This window comes from Phascolarctos cinereus, unplaced genomic scaffold, assembly GCF_003287225.1.
Source record: "Phascolarctos cinereus isolate Bilbo 61053 unplaced genomic scaffold, phaCin_HiC Scaffold_9;HRSCAF=440, whole genome shotgun sequence".
In the NCBI taxonomy this organism is placed as follows: Eukaryota; Metazoa; Chordata; class Mammalia; order Diprotodontia; family Phascolarctidae; genus Phascolarctos; species Phascolarctos cinereus.
Genome location: NW_027556402.1, coordinates 138,481,299 through 138,499,424, shown reverse-complemented (window position 1 = coordinate 138,499,424; position 18,126 = coordinate 138,481,299). Strand labels below are relative to the sequence as shown.

Sequence of the window (18,126 nt, the reverse complement as noted above, 5' to 3'; positions counted from 1 at the left end):
GACCAAAGACATATTGGGATTTCTAGAAATGTTTTCATGAAGAATATGTATATATGTGAAACTTTTTAAAATTGTTAATATTTAAGATATCATATTTCCACTTTAGAATTTACCTTGTAGATGTACCAGGGCTGGCTTTGATGCTTTTTAGGAGGTTGGAACGGACTGAAACTTGGGGAACTTGGGGTATTTTTTCATATGAAATGCCTTAAGTCAGTATATGCTAATGTTGGTATTCTTGTCTTTATGTCTATGCATTCTTTAGCTATGAGGATAACAGACCCTTCATCAAGTAAGAATGACCTGAATGGCTGATAAATTTCATTTGTCAGTGTGGTCCCATGAACCAGCTGTCAAATCAGTATTGGAAAACCATTAAGACTTCTGTCATTCACCTTGAGGCAGAAGAGCAAACTGTGCAGGAAAACACTTAGGCATACAGCTTATGTGCAGAGTAAACACACTGCAGGTGTATTGCCAAACAATTCTGCTTCCCATGTTTCAATTGGATACCACCTGAACTGAGTGACACAGTCATAGCCATTGTCATTTCATGTGGTACAGACTTGCTATGCTTAGAATGGCTTTTTCTTTCATCTGTGATATGTCCCTCTGTCTGCATCCATACGTGTTGTTGTTGTCCATGTTTGGCCTTCATTTTGGATTTCCAGTTGTTAATGTGATTTGAGTGGTAGTTTGTTAAAGTGATCGTATGAGTATGAAGTGGCCTAATTTCTACTTACACTAATGAGAATCTGCTAAATTAAATACACCATATTTTATTTTAAAAGAAAAAAGAAAGAAAAAGGAAAAAAGGCCCCTTCAGAATAAAATCAAAGAATTGTCACAAATTAGATCTATTTTTTCATTTCCTATAATTTGATTAATGAGACTAATTTTTTTTCCAAGGGGGAAAAACACCCGTGATTAAAAAGAAAAGAAATATCTGGAGCAGAAATTAAAGTCTGTACTAATATATTGAAACAACAAGCTAAATTTCTAAAAACAAACTACTCTTTGTACTCTAAGATTTGTTTTCCTAAAACAACAAAATAAGACTGAGAATGCAAGCTTAATTTTGCAGTAAACTTTCAGTTTGTTCTTCTGGTGAAGAGTCCTTTGTTTTCATTGTTGTGCAGTGCCATTTTTACTTAATCAGAATTTTGCTTATTTTCCCTTTTAAAGCCAAAGCACATTGCATTTTGATACAACTATACCCCTCTGTTCTACAGTTTGTTTTCTACAGGGTAATAATGTTGAATAGCTCACACTGTCCTTGCTCTAAATCCAAGTAGAATCTTTGCTTTCACATAATGAATATTCTCTTCATCTGTCCCATTGGTCACTTCTATGAGACTATTAGTTTATCCTAGCAGCTCTCATTTGACTGAATTCAGGGATATAATAAGAAAATCCCTTTGGGATTTAGTGCAGTTATATAAATATGAGAAAAAGGATAGCTGAAAAAAATATGATTTCATAAGCCAAACTATATGGATTCACTATACCATAATTGTTTAACTTTTCTTAATTAAACAAATTAAATTTAGCATGCAGTTAAAATTTGAATCTGATCTAGTTTCTGATTGAGTAAAGGGGAAAAAAAGTAAAAGAGCTGAGATAAATTGTTACGAGATTTTAATAATTGACCATTCTTCATTCTCATTTCAACATTTTTTTCTCATTTCCACCAATGTTCAGTTAAAGAATTTATTCACATTTTGTGTTTTCTAGCCTACATTATATATATATATATATATATATATATATATATATATATATATATTATATATATATATATAGTAAAGCTCATCTTAAATTTAACCTTTGAACTTCTTCAACATGGACTAATACTTTCTTTGAACAATTAAAATGTAAACTTAGACTGTATGCTAAGAATGGCTATTCCAAGTTTAGCTTTTCTTGCTTATATATCACAAAATTACTGTTACATAAACTTGAGATTCCTCTTGCTGTTCTTATTTTATTTTTCACTTTTAAAAGACTATTTCCAGGTTATCTCACCTTAAATGAATACCCTTCATAATTCAAAAATACTTTTAGTCTCTGTCTTCCCCAGCATAGAGATGTCATTGAATGCAACTGCAGCATATCATATATGGTTTGATTTCTATCTGCAAAGCTACAAATCAAATGGGAAACTTTATCTGTGCTGAAGTGGAAGGAAAGTAGACAGCTTTAAAGAAATGCCAGTCACCGACATTTAGAGAAACTTTGCTTACCAAAAACAAAAACAAAAAAAAAAAGGTGAAATAGCCACATGACTTTGTTGAGATACAAAATCATTTAGCAAGATTCTCTGGTGAGGTGAAAGGGAGTCTGTTTTTATTACCAGGGGCTCTCTTTCATGCTATGTGCAAGAGCAATGTGACCAGAGATCTGAAGACTTTGACGACCTCTACAGAAGCATGAGAATAGTTACAAGTAACAATCATGTATGGCATCGAGGCAGGAGTTTATAATACAAGAAGCTATTGCTGTGGCACTGGTTTCTGTTCCAGTGTACTCCACATAATAAATGTCCTTCGCCTTTCATTTCCCTCATTTCATCTTGCTACATGGGACTTAACAGTTCACACAAGGGTGAAGGTTCCTTGGCACCTGACCATTACTTCTAATAATAGGCAAAAAGTCTGACTACCAAAATCAAGGTCATCTGAACCAATATGGATTTTTTTTTTTTTTGCATCCAAAGCAGTAAGTAATTCTTAGATAATTATCTGGAATAGAAACTGTAGTTGCATTTATGACTAAAGTCTCTCAAGTCCCTAGACACTTAGCAGTTTTTCTGTCTGACTCTAGGATTGGGAAAAATCTTTAAAACTCAGTCAGATATTTAAATATATATACATACATACATACATACATACATACATACATACATACATACATATATATATATATGTATAATGTATACACACACACATAATTTCCTTCTAGCATACATTGTATTTGTATCAATAAACAGAGATTGAGAAATAAATAAATACATTTTAACAGACATTAGGGGCGCTTTTAAAAAGTAGGAAAATACAGGCAAAAAAAATAGTGTAAAGATGATTTGGTGAGATTTGTCAGGCTATCAACCTAGTGAAACCAATGAAATTCACCTATCTTTATAAACTTTTTCCTTACCATTTGCCAAATCCACATCTGCATATCATTTGCATTCATGATACATACATAAGCAATGTATACACATTTGTGTTGGATTAATTTCTGTGTTTGTAACATTTTCATGTGTATTTCTTCTCAAACTTGAAGATGTGTGTTATTGCATTAAAATCCTAGAGTGCTTATGCTACCTGTCTTACATATTTCATAGATTAAATTTATCAAAACATACACATTTCAGTGTCTACATTGTTGCTGTGCTGTTGCTGTAATGATCCAAGAATGATTCCTTTAATAATTTTTTCCCCTTTCTCTCCTCAGGTCATGGGTTATAGGTGCAATAGCTCTTCTCTGCCTGTTAGGACTGACCTGGGCCTTTGGACTTATGTATATTAATGAAAGCACAGTCATCATGGCGTATCTCTTCACCATTTTCAATTCTCTACAGGGAATGTTTATATTCATTTTCCATTGTGTTCTTCAGAAAAAGGTAAGCTAGCTTTTCCAGTTGTGTATAAAAATGATGTAGTTTATGGTTGTCAAGCATACCATTATAGATCTTCCTTGATTTTTTTCTTATTCTAGACCTTACTTATAACTATAGGATTTTATATGCAAGTGGTATTTTCAGGGTTTTTTTTTTAACTACAAATTATGAAGTTCTAGAAGTTCTGTTTTTAAATAGAATTTTTTAAACATTTTATAACTTTAGAGGAAACTAGGCATTAAGAATGTATTCTAGGAAATTATATTCCCTTTTAATTTTGCTAATGCTTATTAACACTAATAAATGCAGTCATTTTCATTGACAAGAAAGTATAAGTCTTCAGTTTCAGAGTAAGACTAATACATTGCAAAGTTCCAGTTTACTTTTATTTTAAATGTATTAGTCAAAAATTATATTTTTGAGTTAGCTGACAAGTATTTGTTTCTTTTCATTGCTTATGTTTTTTTGTTATTTAAAAAGATTGAGAAAGTTTAAAAATTTCTTTGATTTCAAGATATGCTTTTAAAGATTGTAAACATTGGGCCTTGATCTCCATATAAAGAGAAATCAGACTATACCGTTGCCCCTTATGCATTGTTTGTATTGAAAATGGAGAGTAAATGGCAACGTTTACACTAAATTAAGGTTTTTAAAATAAATTCATAAATCACCACCATTATCATTAAGATTCATATAGAACCTAATTGCCACAGAGAGCTTACACTGAGATGCCATTTTTGCTTAGTGTACATACATATATCTCTATATAATTATATATTTGTATCTTCCTATATGTTTATACACACATAATTATTTGAAGTATTTTGTTAGAATGGATACTTCTTCTACCAACACAAATCACAAACTATTTTGCATTACCAAAAATATCCTTGAGAGTTGTAGCCAAAAATATGAATTACTTTCAGGCTGAAAATTATTTAAGCTCAAGTCACATTCAAGAAGTGAGTTTGCAGTCTAATTTGACACTTTTTAAAAGTGTTTTATGTTGAAATGGCCTTCAAATACTTGAGTGTTACTTTGAAGTATTTAATTTTACTTTTAATTACAAACCAAAGTATACTTATTTATTATTATCTAATAGCTGGAATACTGTGTGTGTGTGTGTGTGTGTGTGTGTGTGTGTGTATATATATGTATATATATATATGTGTATATACATGTGTGTATATATATATGTGTGTGTGTATGTATATATATATATGTGTGTATGTGTACGTATATATTATATATGTACACACACATATATGTACATACATATATGTATATGTATATATACACATATAGAGAATATTTGTTTGTATTCATTTTAATCATCTAAGTAAATTACCATAAACAAATAAAATACATTTAAGAAAAATTAGTTCAGTATTTTATATATGTCTTGTATGACTATAATAATTTGATAAGTTTTTTTTTTAGTAAATATGTTTCTAAGGCAGCTAGGTGGCACAGTAGATAAAGTGTTGGGCCTGGAGTCAGGAAAAGCTGAGTTTAAATCTAGCTTTAGACACTAGCTGTGTGACCTTGGAGAAGTCACTTAACTCTGCTTCAGTTTCCTCATCTGTAAAAAGAAAATGGAAAACCACCCCAGTATCTTTGCCAAGAAAACCCCAAATGGGGTCACAAAGAGTGGGATATGACTAAAAAATAACTGAATAACAAGAAGTATGTTTCTAGAGATTAATCTATAAATACCCATTGATGTCAAATTTGTTCATTTTTTAGGATGGTACCATTTAATATATCATGGCTCTAATTTCTGCCACTGTAGTTGTTTGGATCAATTTGATTAATTACATGTTATAATTGTAATTTTCACTAGTGAAAGTCAAAGACCAGTTACTTCTCTGAATATTTCTATATTGTATTACCTCAAAAATGTTTCACTGAAAAGAAATAGATTTAAGATAGAGTATACAATATTGCTGAATAATTAAGACATAAACAAGAAAAAATAAGAAAGGTTAGGTTAGAGATTATTTGGTGCAGAATTTAAGTGTCATACTGTGAGTGGCTTCATGGAAAACTAGTACTTTAAGGGCATATGAGTAGATAGAGAGGAAAACGTTCTGCCTTGCTTCCCTACCTTCATATCCTTTTAATCTTGGCAGCTGCAACTGAGCCCAACCTGCACCAGCTCAGTCTCAGATGGCGGGATCAACCTTAGTGATAAACTTGGGAGAAATAAAGGAGCTTTATGTCAGTAGCTTGCTGACTTCATATCAAATCTTCTGGCGCTATTGTTACTAGGTTCTTTACTTAATTCTCCACCTCTCCAGGTACTATTGCTCTGATGTGGGCCAGTAGTTAAATGTCCTGCTTTTCCCTTAATAGGCTCAATTTTCCTAATAGTGTTAAAATAGCCAAAGGACTGTGTTCAAATCCCAGCTCTGCTATGTACTACCCATGTAACCTTGTAAAATATATCAATCAACAGCATTTATTAAGCACCTACTCTGTACTAGACACAGTACTGTATGGGAGGGATACAAAGACTTAACCTCTCTGGCCTCTGTTTTCTCATCTGTAAAATTGGGAGATTTAAATGTGATGATCCTACAAACTCTAAATCTGTGACACCATGACCTTCAGTGACTTAGTTTCTTACTTCTCACTTCCATATTTTAAGGGCTAGATTTATTGCCTCTGTATTTCGGTCTCTAAACTTTCATGTCTTCCCAGCATCTGTTCCCAGATTACCATGATACTGACTACTGACTGTCATGGGTATCTGCCAATTTCCTGTCATTTGAGTGTATGAAGATTTAATGGTCTGCCTATGTTGTGATCAACATTTCCACCTCCCTGTGTCTCCAACTTACTAACCCTATTGAGTCTTTGGCTAATAGGACCTACCATTTTATTTGTCCTTTCCCTTGTACCTGATTTCCAGATTTGGGATCTATTTTTTAGACTCATTTTCCTAGGCATGACTCTGGAATAGCAAATTGTTGCACATACGTACATGTTTAGATAGATTCTCAACTTTTTATTAACCAGGGTCACTTGTCTGGATTCTCAAAACCAGCTTTTCCTATTTTGGCTCATCACACTCTGGGCTAAGTTACATTAATGACAAAGAAGATAGTGAATGGTCTTCTAACCAAGGAAATGTCATGAAAAAAAGTCACAGAGGCCTGAATGTGTTTGGCATGTAAAGGGGACAGTAAAAAGACTATCCTACCTGGATGAAAGGGTTTGGTTTTTGTTTGTTTGTTTGTTTTTGTTGGAAGTTAGTGAATCAATCAAGTAAGGAAGTGCCAGTTATAGAAGAGTTTGATTGCAGTTGTGATGAGCATTAGGGGAGATATTTTTAAATGACATAATGAAGCTACTATATTAGGAAAAGTAATATGGCAGTAGTATATAAAGCAGATTCTAGGAGGGTAGAGGCTAGAGTACATATAGTAATTTAATAACATGATGGCACTAAAGTTGTGTCAGTGGGAATGAAAAAATAGAAAATAAAAAAGATAAATTAAGATACCAGCAAGATGTAGGGGAATTAGAGATATGGATGGGTTAAAGTTAATCTGTAAATTTTAGAGTTTGGGAAAGTGAAAGACTATTGTTAGCAGCAAAATGATAAGAAAAATTAAAAGAGGGAACCAATTTGTGAGGAAAACAAGTTCATTCTGAACATAAAGAGTAATATAATAGGGACAGATGGAGATACAATATTAGAAGCTTAGCAAAGTGTCACATCAATAAACTTGGGATTCATCAAGAAGAAAATGAGTCTAAAGTAATAGGGGTAGATGACTCCCCCACTCCCCCCCCAAAAAAAACAACTAAAACTAAAATTGGTGAGTAGGTAAACAAAAACAAAACCCTAGAATATGACCAGTATTAGTGGTATGAAGGAAGAAAAATCAATTGTATATGAAACAAGGCGGAAAGGAGTGGTCAGAAAAGTAGAAGTACCAGAATAATGTAGTGGAACAGAAATCATGAGAAGGGAGAATTTCAAGAAAGGAGTGCTTAGCATTGACAACGTCCACAGAGATTTTCAGAATGAGCACTGAGGCAATGGTGTACTAGATTTGGTTGGAAAAATTCGATTCAGTTCTATAAATATTTAATGTCGTCTATAACCAAGGACATTGTGTTAGGCATTGTGGTCAGTACAAAAATGAGAAAAGACAAGTTACTTTCCCCTAAGGACAAGGGGAAAAAGAAACCAGCTGAAATAAAAGGCAGAACACTTTCAGTTCTGTAAGAGAAATATTAATGAAATCATGTAGAGTTTGGAGGAGGGCGAGGGCAAGTGCATATTTAAATCAGGAGCTCAAGTAATGTTTTATGGACAAGGTGTGTTTGATTTGGCTTTGAAAGACGGAGAAGGTTTTGGCAAGTGGATGATATTCTAGGAGAGAATTGTATGAACAAATTTTGGGAAGTGGGACAGTATGACATATATTTGGGGAATGGGTAGTAATTCACTTGAGCTGGAACTTGCATAGTGGGAGATAAGATTAGAAAGAAAGGTTACAAATGGCAAGCTGAGGAATCAAACAGTGTGATGCAATGGGAAGAACCCTGGTTTGGAGTCTGAATACCTTTAATCAGAGGATTTACTTGTGTGACCTGGAGCAAATCACTTCACCACTCTGGACCTCAGCTTCCGTAAACTGTAAAATGAAGAAGTTGGCTTAAATTAGATCTCTTCCATCTCTAAAGTTATCATCCTGTGTTTCTGTTAGTTTACTCAAGAAGAAATAGTGAAGCATCAAACTTTATTTTTTTTTTTCTAAGCAGGGGACTGACTTGAACATAACTAGGTATTTATAAGATTGTTGAGGGACAATTTCCTTAGGAAAGAAGGCCCTTTACCCAAGTCCCAGGATACCCTAAGATAATGTGAAAGACCTAGCACCTGGAGCAAGGAGGCAAATTGGTATATATTTCACTGTTCAATTGCTGGCCAGAGGGCACTAATAAAAACTGCAGTTTAAGGTCAGAGATATCAGGAAAGACGAAAGACCACAAAATCCAAGCAGGTTCTCAGAATCAACAACTTTCTCATGTTGATAAATACTTTGAGTTCCAAGCAGTGTGAGTTTGTCAGGCCGCTGTCCTCAAATGCGAAGTGGGGAGAGGGAAAGTAAGAGGGATGAGAACTGACCAATCAGCTGTTATATGCTAGACTCAGTTTAAAGCCATTGTCTAATTTGGTTTCTCCTGTATTCCTACTCGAAGCATCTCCTTTGGTCCTTCTTTCCTGAGATGATTAAACCAACAAGAAAGACAATATTTGTATGTAGGTGGGTGGGTGGGCGGGTGAGGGGTGACAGGAAGAAGACAGAAATGGTTAGTCAGCCAACTAGCATTTATGGTGTCCAATGTAGTTATATAAAGTAAATACCAAATTTTTTTTAATTTAAAAAAAGGTAAATGCAAAAGCCAGGGGAACAGGGTACAGAATGGGAACCCTAACAGCCGAGGAATTCATGAAGGCCTCAGAGAATATCCAAAACTTGACACCTAATTCAGTATAGGGAAGAAAGGAGAAAGAAAATCAAACATAATGCTAAAGTTTCGAAGCTGGATTGTAGAAATAAAACTGTACCATTGACAGAAGTCAGAGAGGGATCTAGTTGAATGTTAAAGATCATATGTTCAATTTTGGTAATATTGAATTGAGGTGTTAGATGGACATCTGATTGGAAGCAGGTAGTAATAGATAACTGCAAATGTAGGACTGGAAATGATTAAGTCATAAGAACCCTTCGAAAAAGCTGTAGTTGTCGAATGAAAGCCAGGTGGCAAGGAGCTAAGGAGTGACTTAGTGGAGTGGAAATAAAGGGAGCAAGTGTAGACCGTTTGTTGAAAGATCTTGGCAAGGAAAGGGATATCTGTTATGCCATGATGTTCACTAGTACAGATTCTATTTTACCATGAATTTAGTTTTTATAAGCTTACTTATAGAGGGTCAGATTTACTTAACCCTATGAATTCAGGCGGATACTGTCAGATGCTTAACCAATACAAGTCTGAAAAAATGAGCAAAAAAAATTTTGTATTTAAAAAATACACTTTAAAAAATTTCAAACATTACTTGTTGCTGTGTTGTATGATTTTATAAGTAAATATACATTATTTTCCCCCTAAAGTCAGTCTTTTTGCTGATTTGTAAAAATCTGACAATATAGTAAATAGGAACAGATTTTGCACCTCTGTAGAAAATACAAATGAACCTATGGATTGAATACTTTTTTCATTGTTTTTTGCTCTATATAACATTTTCCACTTATAGCACCTATTTAAAATGATCACATACTTATGTATCAGTATGTCGTGAGTTTAATTTAAGATGTAACAGTTATATCAAGTAACTCAGAATACTACATGGCCTATTCTTGTATGCTTCTATTTCATATGAATAAGGTGTACATTTTGGTGATTTTTTTATAACTGAAGTCAGGAATAGAACTCAATATCAGTGCATATACATTAAAAAAAAATAAGAAATGCTAATTTTCCAACTTGGGCAATTTGTAGTACCTAATGAACTTAAACTTACACACACACACAAATAGTAGATGCAAAGCTTCTTGAATTATCTGCTGAAATTTCATTATGTTTATTCTAGTACACCCATTCATATATTGTTTAATTCAAGAAATTTCAGGTGGTTTAATTATTGAAAGTTTGACATTTTTGCTGATCTAAGTTTATTGTTTTTACAATGCAAGAACATGTAACCCTCCCAATTCTGTCTCTTTCTTAATATGTAAGTTATATGCTTTTGTGACTAAGATTTCTCATAAAGATCTTTATTTAAAATAAGTATTTAGTAATGTTTGCTTATCTGGTGCAATTTCTTTTTCTTCATTCTCTACTGGGATGTGTCCAAGATAGTTGTTCTCCTGACTTGGCAGTCTGGAGCAATAGCAGCTCTCACAAAAAGAATCCTCCTCCCTGCCATCCATGTTATAGAAAATATTCACACTGAAATAACATGGAGTGGTGGCCAGCTATTTAAAGTCAATTAAGGCACAGTTTAGCATTAACAAACAGATTTGATTACATAAACGATCAAGCACTCAAAGAGCTGTTTTATGGCAATCTATAAGAAAATTGTAAAAAATGTAAAAAATGACTATGGTTCTGGACATGTCATTTGAGTCATCTTTCTTTTCTTCTTTTAAATAATTTCTTGATCATATGTTTAGTGTTTAAAATAAAATATCAGCAAATTAAAGTAGACTTGATTATGCAATGAGTAATATGTCAACACAAGGCTTCATAGTGGTGATTTTGCTCAGTGGTTCAAAATATGCAACTTTCTTTGGAAGCTGAAAACATTCTAAGATGGCCTCTTTTCTCTGCCCTCTCCCCCTCCCCCACTCTATGCCTTTAAGGCCTAGTGACATTGCCAGTTCTGGAAGGTGAAAAAAATTATACATATAAATTATATAAAATTATAACATATATATATATATATATATATATATATGCATATATATTTTTTCAATAGAACCTTGTAATCATGCTAGTTATAGGCTTCCCTGGCCAGTATAGCAATTGATTTTAGGTTTGAGTGGCTTCATAATAAAGGTTATTATAGTTGTTTTTCTTTTTTCAAAGACCAAACTTCTTGATACTCTGAGAAGAGATAAGAGAAATGGAAACCAGCATTCTTGCCCTCAAGATGCTATAGAAAACTAGATGTTTTACCCCCATGACTACCAAATAATCACTTTCCAGATCTTTCTCCCTGAGTCTGCTACAAAAAAAAAAGCTCACTCGCTCTCACGTTGTCTCTCTCTCCCTCCCTCCTTCTCTCCCTCCCTTCTTCCCTCTTTCCCTCCCTCCCTCTCTCTCCCTCTCTCTCCCTTTCTTTCCCCTCCTCCCCTCTCTCTACTGGATTTAAGGGGATGAACTCCTGTAGAAATTCAGTAATAAGTTTCCATGAATGATGTCATGTCCTTGCCTGAAAACAAGCATTGTCTCTTGGATATTTAAAAAAAAAATTCTTAGTCTACTTTTGAAAGCTTTCCACAATCATGTTGCAACTTCCATTTCCAGCCTTGTTTTACATCACTGGCACTCTGACCATCCACCTGTCATTCTTGACAGAAAACCATCCCATGATTTTTTCTGTCATGAAGTTCTTTTTGCCTATATTCTTATTTCTTTCCTTTGTTTATATGTTCCAGCTTGTTCACACTTGACACTTTCCCTTGCCCTCTATGTGGTAGGCCTCTTCAGTTCTTCAGATGCAGTGATGTTCTCACTTCATGCATTATGCATTCTGAGCAAATTGAATGACAAGCTATTTACTAATCTCATCATGCCTGCCCTCCCTGGCTGTCCCCTATACCTGTAGTTCCATACCTCAGTTGCTGAAATCCTTTACTTCCTTCCTAAGGCTTTCCCTATCTCATACAGCTGAAAGTGATCTTGTCTTGCTAAGATTTTTCAACTCAAATACTCAAATGAAGTTTTGGTCTTATCCATTTGAGATTCTAATAATATAGATCACAACCCATCACGCTTGCTCATTCTATGTGACTGTTGTCTAGAAAAGAAGCTCTAGCTGCAAAGAACCGCATGAATTCATTAAGAACATGTCATACTAGACTAAACTTTCTTCCTGTCATGAAAAGATGACTGTGCTGTTATATCACAAAAAATATTACAGATGTAGTTTGCTTAGATTTTGACCAAATATTTGACAGGACTTTCATGCCTTCTTGTGGAAAACGAAGAAATATGGATTAGACTATAAACAATCAGGTGACTTTGGGACTGGTAGAATAGCAGCATCCAAAGAGTAATTATTAGTGATTCATTGTCAACTTGGTAGGTTGTAAAATGCCCCAGAGATCTCTTCTTGGCATTGGTCTCTTTAACATTTCTATCAGTGGCTTAGATAAAAGCATAGATGAATATTTACCAAATGTGGAAAAGCCATAAAGCTAGGAGGGATAGCTAACACATTGGATGGTGGTCGATATTCAAAAAGAACTTGACAGGCTGGATCATTGAGCTTACTATCATAAGATGAAACTTGGGGTAGGGACTCAAGTCAATAAACATTTCTTAAGTGCCTAACACACACTGGGGATTCAAAAAGACTCAAAAGACAGTCCCTGTCTTCAAGGAGCTCACAATCTAATAGGGGATAGAACAGGCAAACATGTGTACAAACAAGCAGATAGATAGAATAAATAGGGACTAATTAAGAGAGAGAAGTGACATCCCATTTCATTCATATACCATAATTTTTCAGCTGTTTCTCAATTGATGAGCATCTAGTTTGTTCTAGTTTTTCACTGACACAAAAATACTGCTATGTTGTTTTTAGTATACATTGAACATTTCAACTTTTGGAAGAGAGATCTAACTTCTTCTGCATGACCCCAGTAACAGAACTAGAATCAATGTTTAGCAAATTTGGGTTTATACAAAGAAAAATAAAAAAACTTCTTTACTATTAGAGCTATCTAGAAGAAGAATAAGCTACCTTAGGAAATAGTGAGTTCCCCTTTCACAAAAAGTCTTCAAGAAAAAGATAGATAACCACTTTGGGGGTATGTGGCAAAGGGGACTTTTTTTCATTCATTGTTGGAGTAAATGCTTCTGAGGTCCTTTATGATTCTGAGATTATGTGAAATGAGCTCAAGCCCCTCCAGAGAGATTTCCTTACTTAGTCTGTCACTCAACAGAGTATTGCTTGCAAAATAGAGCCATGTTGTATCATTTTTATCTTTTTATTTCTTTTTGGGAAAACAAGAACTATGATTTCACTGATATACGGAATTCCTTTTGTGGAAATTCTTGCCAGTAATGCAAATGGGCCACTCATCTCTATCTCAGAGTTAAGAGAATTGCTTACAGCTCTGAGAAATTAAGGGTCTTGCCCATGGTCACCTAGCATTTCAATTCAATAAACATTTATTAAGGGCCTATTTATTATCTACCTAGTAACTGCCTGGTACTATACTAAGCACATTTAGAGATGGAGCTTAAACACAGGTCATTTTGACTCAAGGCTGTCCTTCTGTCTAGTCCTTCATGCTGTCTTTCTATTTTTTTATGCTATACTAAAGATTATCATGAAAATAAAATTATTGACAAGTATTAGCAAAGTACATTAAATTCTAAACAAGACTGAGATTTGCCAGAAAAAAAAATTAGATATTTTTCTTTTCGGAGTCAGGACCACATATGAAATTATCTTTTCAGGTATTTACTATTCCTACAATTTCTGTGCTTATGATTCCGTAATTAAACTAGTTCTGCAAGCACACAGTAAAAAAAAATTAAAAAGGAATAGACTTGATGTCACAAAAACCTGGGTTCTCATTTTAGCATTGACAAGTCTGAATTGGTTTCTTCTTCTATAAAATGGGGAGAACATTACTCAGATTTTGTGTATCTGAAGTTTGTTTTGAGGAAAGCTTTATAAACTATAAATATGATGTGTCTATTATTATTATTATTATTAGCTGTCTACATATCCTAGTCCCCAGTTCCATTAATTTCATTATGGAACACAATGTTTTGAGTTCAACTGGCCCTGGAGGATTACCTGAGTATTTATTCTACCAGGTGACCCCTGCCTCAATTAGAGATGAAAAACACAAAACTATTGGTTTTTACAAAGAAAGTTAAGGCATCTATTGTTAGAGAAGTGATGGACTGAGGGTGCAGATTGAATCGTGTATTATTTGGACATGGCCAATGCAAGAATTAGTTTTGTACAACTATATTTGCTACAAGGGTTTTGTTTTGCTTTTTTGTCATCATGAGGGATAGGGAAGGAGAGACAGAAAAGAGATTTTTATTCATTGAAAAATAATAAAATTTTACAAGAAGAAATAGGGAAAGGAATATGTGAAAGTTAGGGACCTGTGTCTGGTTGGAAGAGGGAAGAGATGAGATTAGAAGTTTCACCTTTCTTGTTCTGCCAGAGGAATGGGATTGCAGGGAATAATTTAGATGGGAAGCTATAGGGCTAGACCACGATTGGGGAACCTGTGGCCTCAAGACCACATGTGGCCCTCTCGGTCTTCAAGTGCGGTCCTTAGACTAAATCCAAACTTCACAGAACAAATCCCCTTTATAAAAGGACTTGTTCTATAAAACTTGAAGTTGGTCAGAAAGCCACACCCAAGGACCTAGGCCACATGTAGCCCCAAGGCCACAGGTTCCCCACCCCTGGACTAGACTATAGGACTAAGCTAGCATCTCTTTCTTCTACCCCAATTCAAAGTGAAGTCAGAGGTTCTGAACTCCCTCCATTCATTTTCATAGATTAGGATGGGGAAAGGATACTAGTGCAAACTGAAGAGCCTAGTGTTTCTCATGTACTTAAAGCATTCTGTCATTTTATTTGTTGTATACATGTAAATTTTAATTCATAATATTCACTGGTAGCATGTGAGAGTTTTGTTTTGTTTTGTTTAGTAGGGGAGGCAGGTCATTAAAATATAAATCCGGAAAGGTGTGGGAAGTTGTTGTTGTTGTTTTTTACAATTTTTTTATGCATGTGTTTTCTGAATTGTTTGGCTTACTCCTAGTTCTTAATCAAATTTGTCAAGCCCCATCCTATAGGGAAAAAAAAAGATCTTATTTTTCAGTGACCCTAAAGCAGTAAGGGGAAATATGTTTTGGGGCAGGGTTCAGGAAAGCCCAGCTCAAGAAACCCAAAAGTCTCTAGAGATCATAATCTCTAGAAAGGGTATGTCTGGCACCTTTCATAAATACTAAACACAGAAGGAAAAAAATTAGGTTTAAAATTAAATCTCAGCAAACCATGTTCTGTCTTTAAATGTGGTGGGTTTTGTTTGTTTGTAATTTCCTCCCTAATCCACTGCCAGAAACAATAACTTCTAGTACCTCAATAAACTAATATGCCAGTTTATATTAAATTCATCAGGATGTTAATAGCAAGCTATGAAGAAGAAAACTTTAGGTTTCTTTGTTCTCCTTTGATATACTTAAGAGGTTGCTAGATTCTAATGAGGACAGGGATATGCTTTTTTTAAAAAAAAAGATTGTTCTTTGTACATTATTATATGCTTTCCAGTTATAGATAAAGTAAATTTTATGTAAAACATGTGTCCAACAAAAATACTTTAACATTATTAGAAACAACAGAGATGACTACAAAGGATTCTAAAAAATGCAAACCTGTACTCTTAAAAATCTAAATCCAAAGCTGGGATAAAAAGTTACTTGCTAACCAAAGGTAATATTTAATTTGTTAGGTACGTAAAGAATATGGGAAATGTCTACGCACACATTGCTGTAGTGGCAAAAGTACAGAGAGTTCCATTGGCTCAGGGAAAACATCTGGTTCTCGAACTCCTGGACGCTATTCCACAGGCTCACAGGTAAACAATATATTTATTAACTGAAGGAATGTCTGATGTCCACACACTATTTTGATTTACTATCTATTCTTCCTTAGTGATGAGCACTATCCCAAATGTTAAACTCATAAATTGTTGGAGGGAGAAAGGTTCCTCCTCAAAATGGTATTAGATTACAACAGAAATTTAAAAAGTTACAATTACAATAAAATCACAAAATCGCATGATAGAGTATAGGCCTGACTGAGGATTTGAGACACTGAAGGTTTTATTTCATATTAGCTCTATACTACACAACACGGAAGAATTGAACATGATGTAAAAATCTAAGCTATACAGAGTTGGCATTAATGATCTAAATAGTCACTAGTTCAGTTAGTGTTCAAGCAGACTCAAGAAGTTTGCTGTTTCAATCAAGACGTAAATAAAACCCTAAAAATATTACTGACATCTATGACAAAGTAACTGCTTGTTTTGAGTTGTTGTTTTTTTTCATTTAATGTCCTGAAATAATTTTCAAATAAAATTATGGTACAAAATTATTAATTATAAGGGTAACACTTCCTCAAACTACGTTATGTGACGCTATTTTAAAAAAACCATCATATTCAAAGACAAGGTCCACTGACTTGTATATGATAATGGATTTCTAGCAAGACTCATCCAACTGCTTAATCCAGTTTTCACAATAATAGATAAGCCATTCCTTGATGGACGTGAACCAAGATCTAGAAGATGTTATACACATACATGCATTACATTGAATATGTTAATTCCAAGACTGTCTAGCCTGTATCCCATGAAACTTAATCTTGATGTATTTTGTTCCATAGCTTTAGCCTGTTGAGACACATTGGCTATCTCTCCAAGCTTAAAGATCTCCACATACATGATAGGTGTGTCAGCAATATCTTTATCCAAGTAAATAATAGAAACATTGACTAGAACAGAGCCAAACATGAGATGCTATGGCACCTTGATTGAGACCACCCTTTAGGTTGACACCAATCACTATTCTTTTGGTTCAGTCTTTTAGTCTGTTCTATACTATCTAACTATACTCTCCAAACATTCACTAAATAACTGTTTGGCACAGACCACTCACTGTGTGGGGATTGGGGATAAAAAGACAAAAATGAAAGAAAAATGCTCTCAAGAAATCCTTATTCTCCTGAAAAATGCTGCATGTATACAGACAAGTAAATTAAAAGTAATTTAATAAGGAAGAGGCACCATTGAATAAAGAATCAAGGAAGGACACAACCTGAACTGAGCCTTAAAGGAAGGTAAAGATTCGAGATTCAAAAGTAAGGGAGGAATTACATTCCAAGCCCCGGGTTTGGCCTCATGGATTTAGTGAAAGATTCAGTTAAATGACTCTGAAAATTTTAACTTCAAATTGCCCTCACATCATGTGTGTCTGCCACATCTATCTCCACAGAGGGATAGCATTTAACATTTGTTAGCCATATTGTCTGAGCAGTCTGTCATTCCTGGTCAAGGTGGCTGCCTTTATTTCATAAAACCCAAAGAACTAATTTAAATAATCTTGAATACAAGAAACAGCAAAAAATATAGGCCAAAGAGATAAGATAGGGAGGAAGAGTAAATGAGTTTGGGGAAAATGACAGCAATTTTTAAAAAATTTCATGCCTACATAAGTAAAGAGAAACCAATTATGATTTTTTTTGTTAACAAAACCAGTCATATTTATCAATAATTAATTTTATCTGAGTATTTTACCTACCAAATTGTGACACATATATAATAAATATTAATAGTTCTAATTTTCTAGAAACACATGACTTCTGATATGTATTTTAGAGATAAACGACAGATTCTTTTTTATACTTTTGAAGATATAAGATGAAAATGTGTGCTCTTTTAAGAATATCCATGGTGTGCTATATTCGAACACTGTTTCTTTTCTTTTTGTTTTAGATTTTATTGATGCCTTTTGGAGGCTTTGTTTTGTTTTCTTTTACATTATTGTCACTTTTTAATTCAAATGCTAAAAAAATTATATTCTCTTATGACAAAAAATTTCAATTAAGCAAAAGAAGCTGATATTTTGAGCATTTCTGACCACAGCCTCCTCATTTCACTTAGTAGTCCACCCCTTGCATGTAGAGAGGAAGAGGAAATAGCTTGAGTTGA

At 34.0% G+C, this 18,126-nt stretch overlaps 1 protein-coding gene across 8 annotated transcripts in view; it reads left to right on the top strand.

Moving 5' to 3' along the window:
* Positions 1-18,126, top strand: part of ADGRL3 (adhesion G protein-coupled receptor L3) — a 943,202-nt gene that overhangs the window by 882,711 nt on the left and 42,365 nt on the right. For 5 of the 8 annotated variants that reach the window (XM_078148809.1, XM_078148805.1, XM_078148802.1 and 2 more), the window contains 3 exons: positions 266-292; positions 3,457-3,625; positions 15,865-15,990. In XM_078148809.1, coding sequence (XP_078004935.1) covers positions 266-292; positions 3,457-3,625; positions 15,865-15,990 — 322 coding nt within the window. The remainder of the gene's footprint in view (positions 1-265; positions 293-3,456; positions 3,626-15,864; positions 15,991-18,126) is intronic. The other 3 variants (XM_078148806.1, XM_078148804.1, XM_078148808.1) reach the window with 1 other exon arrangement.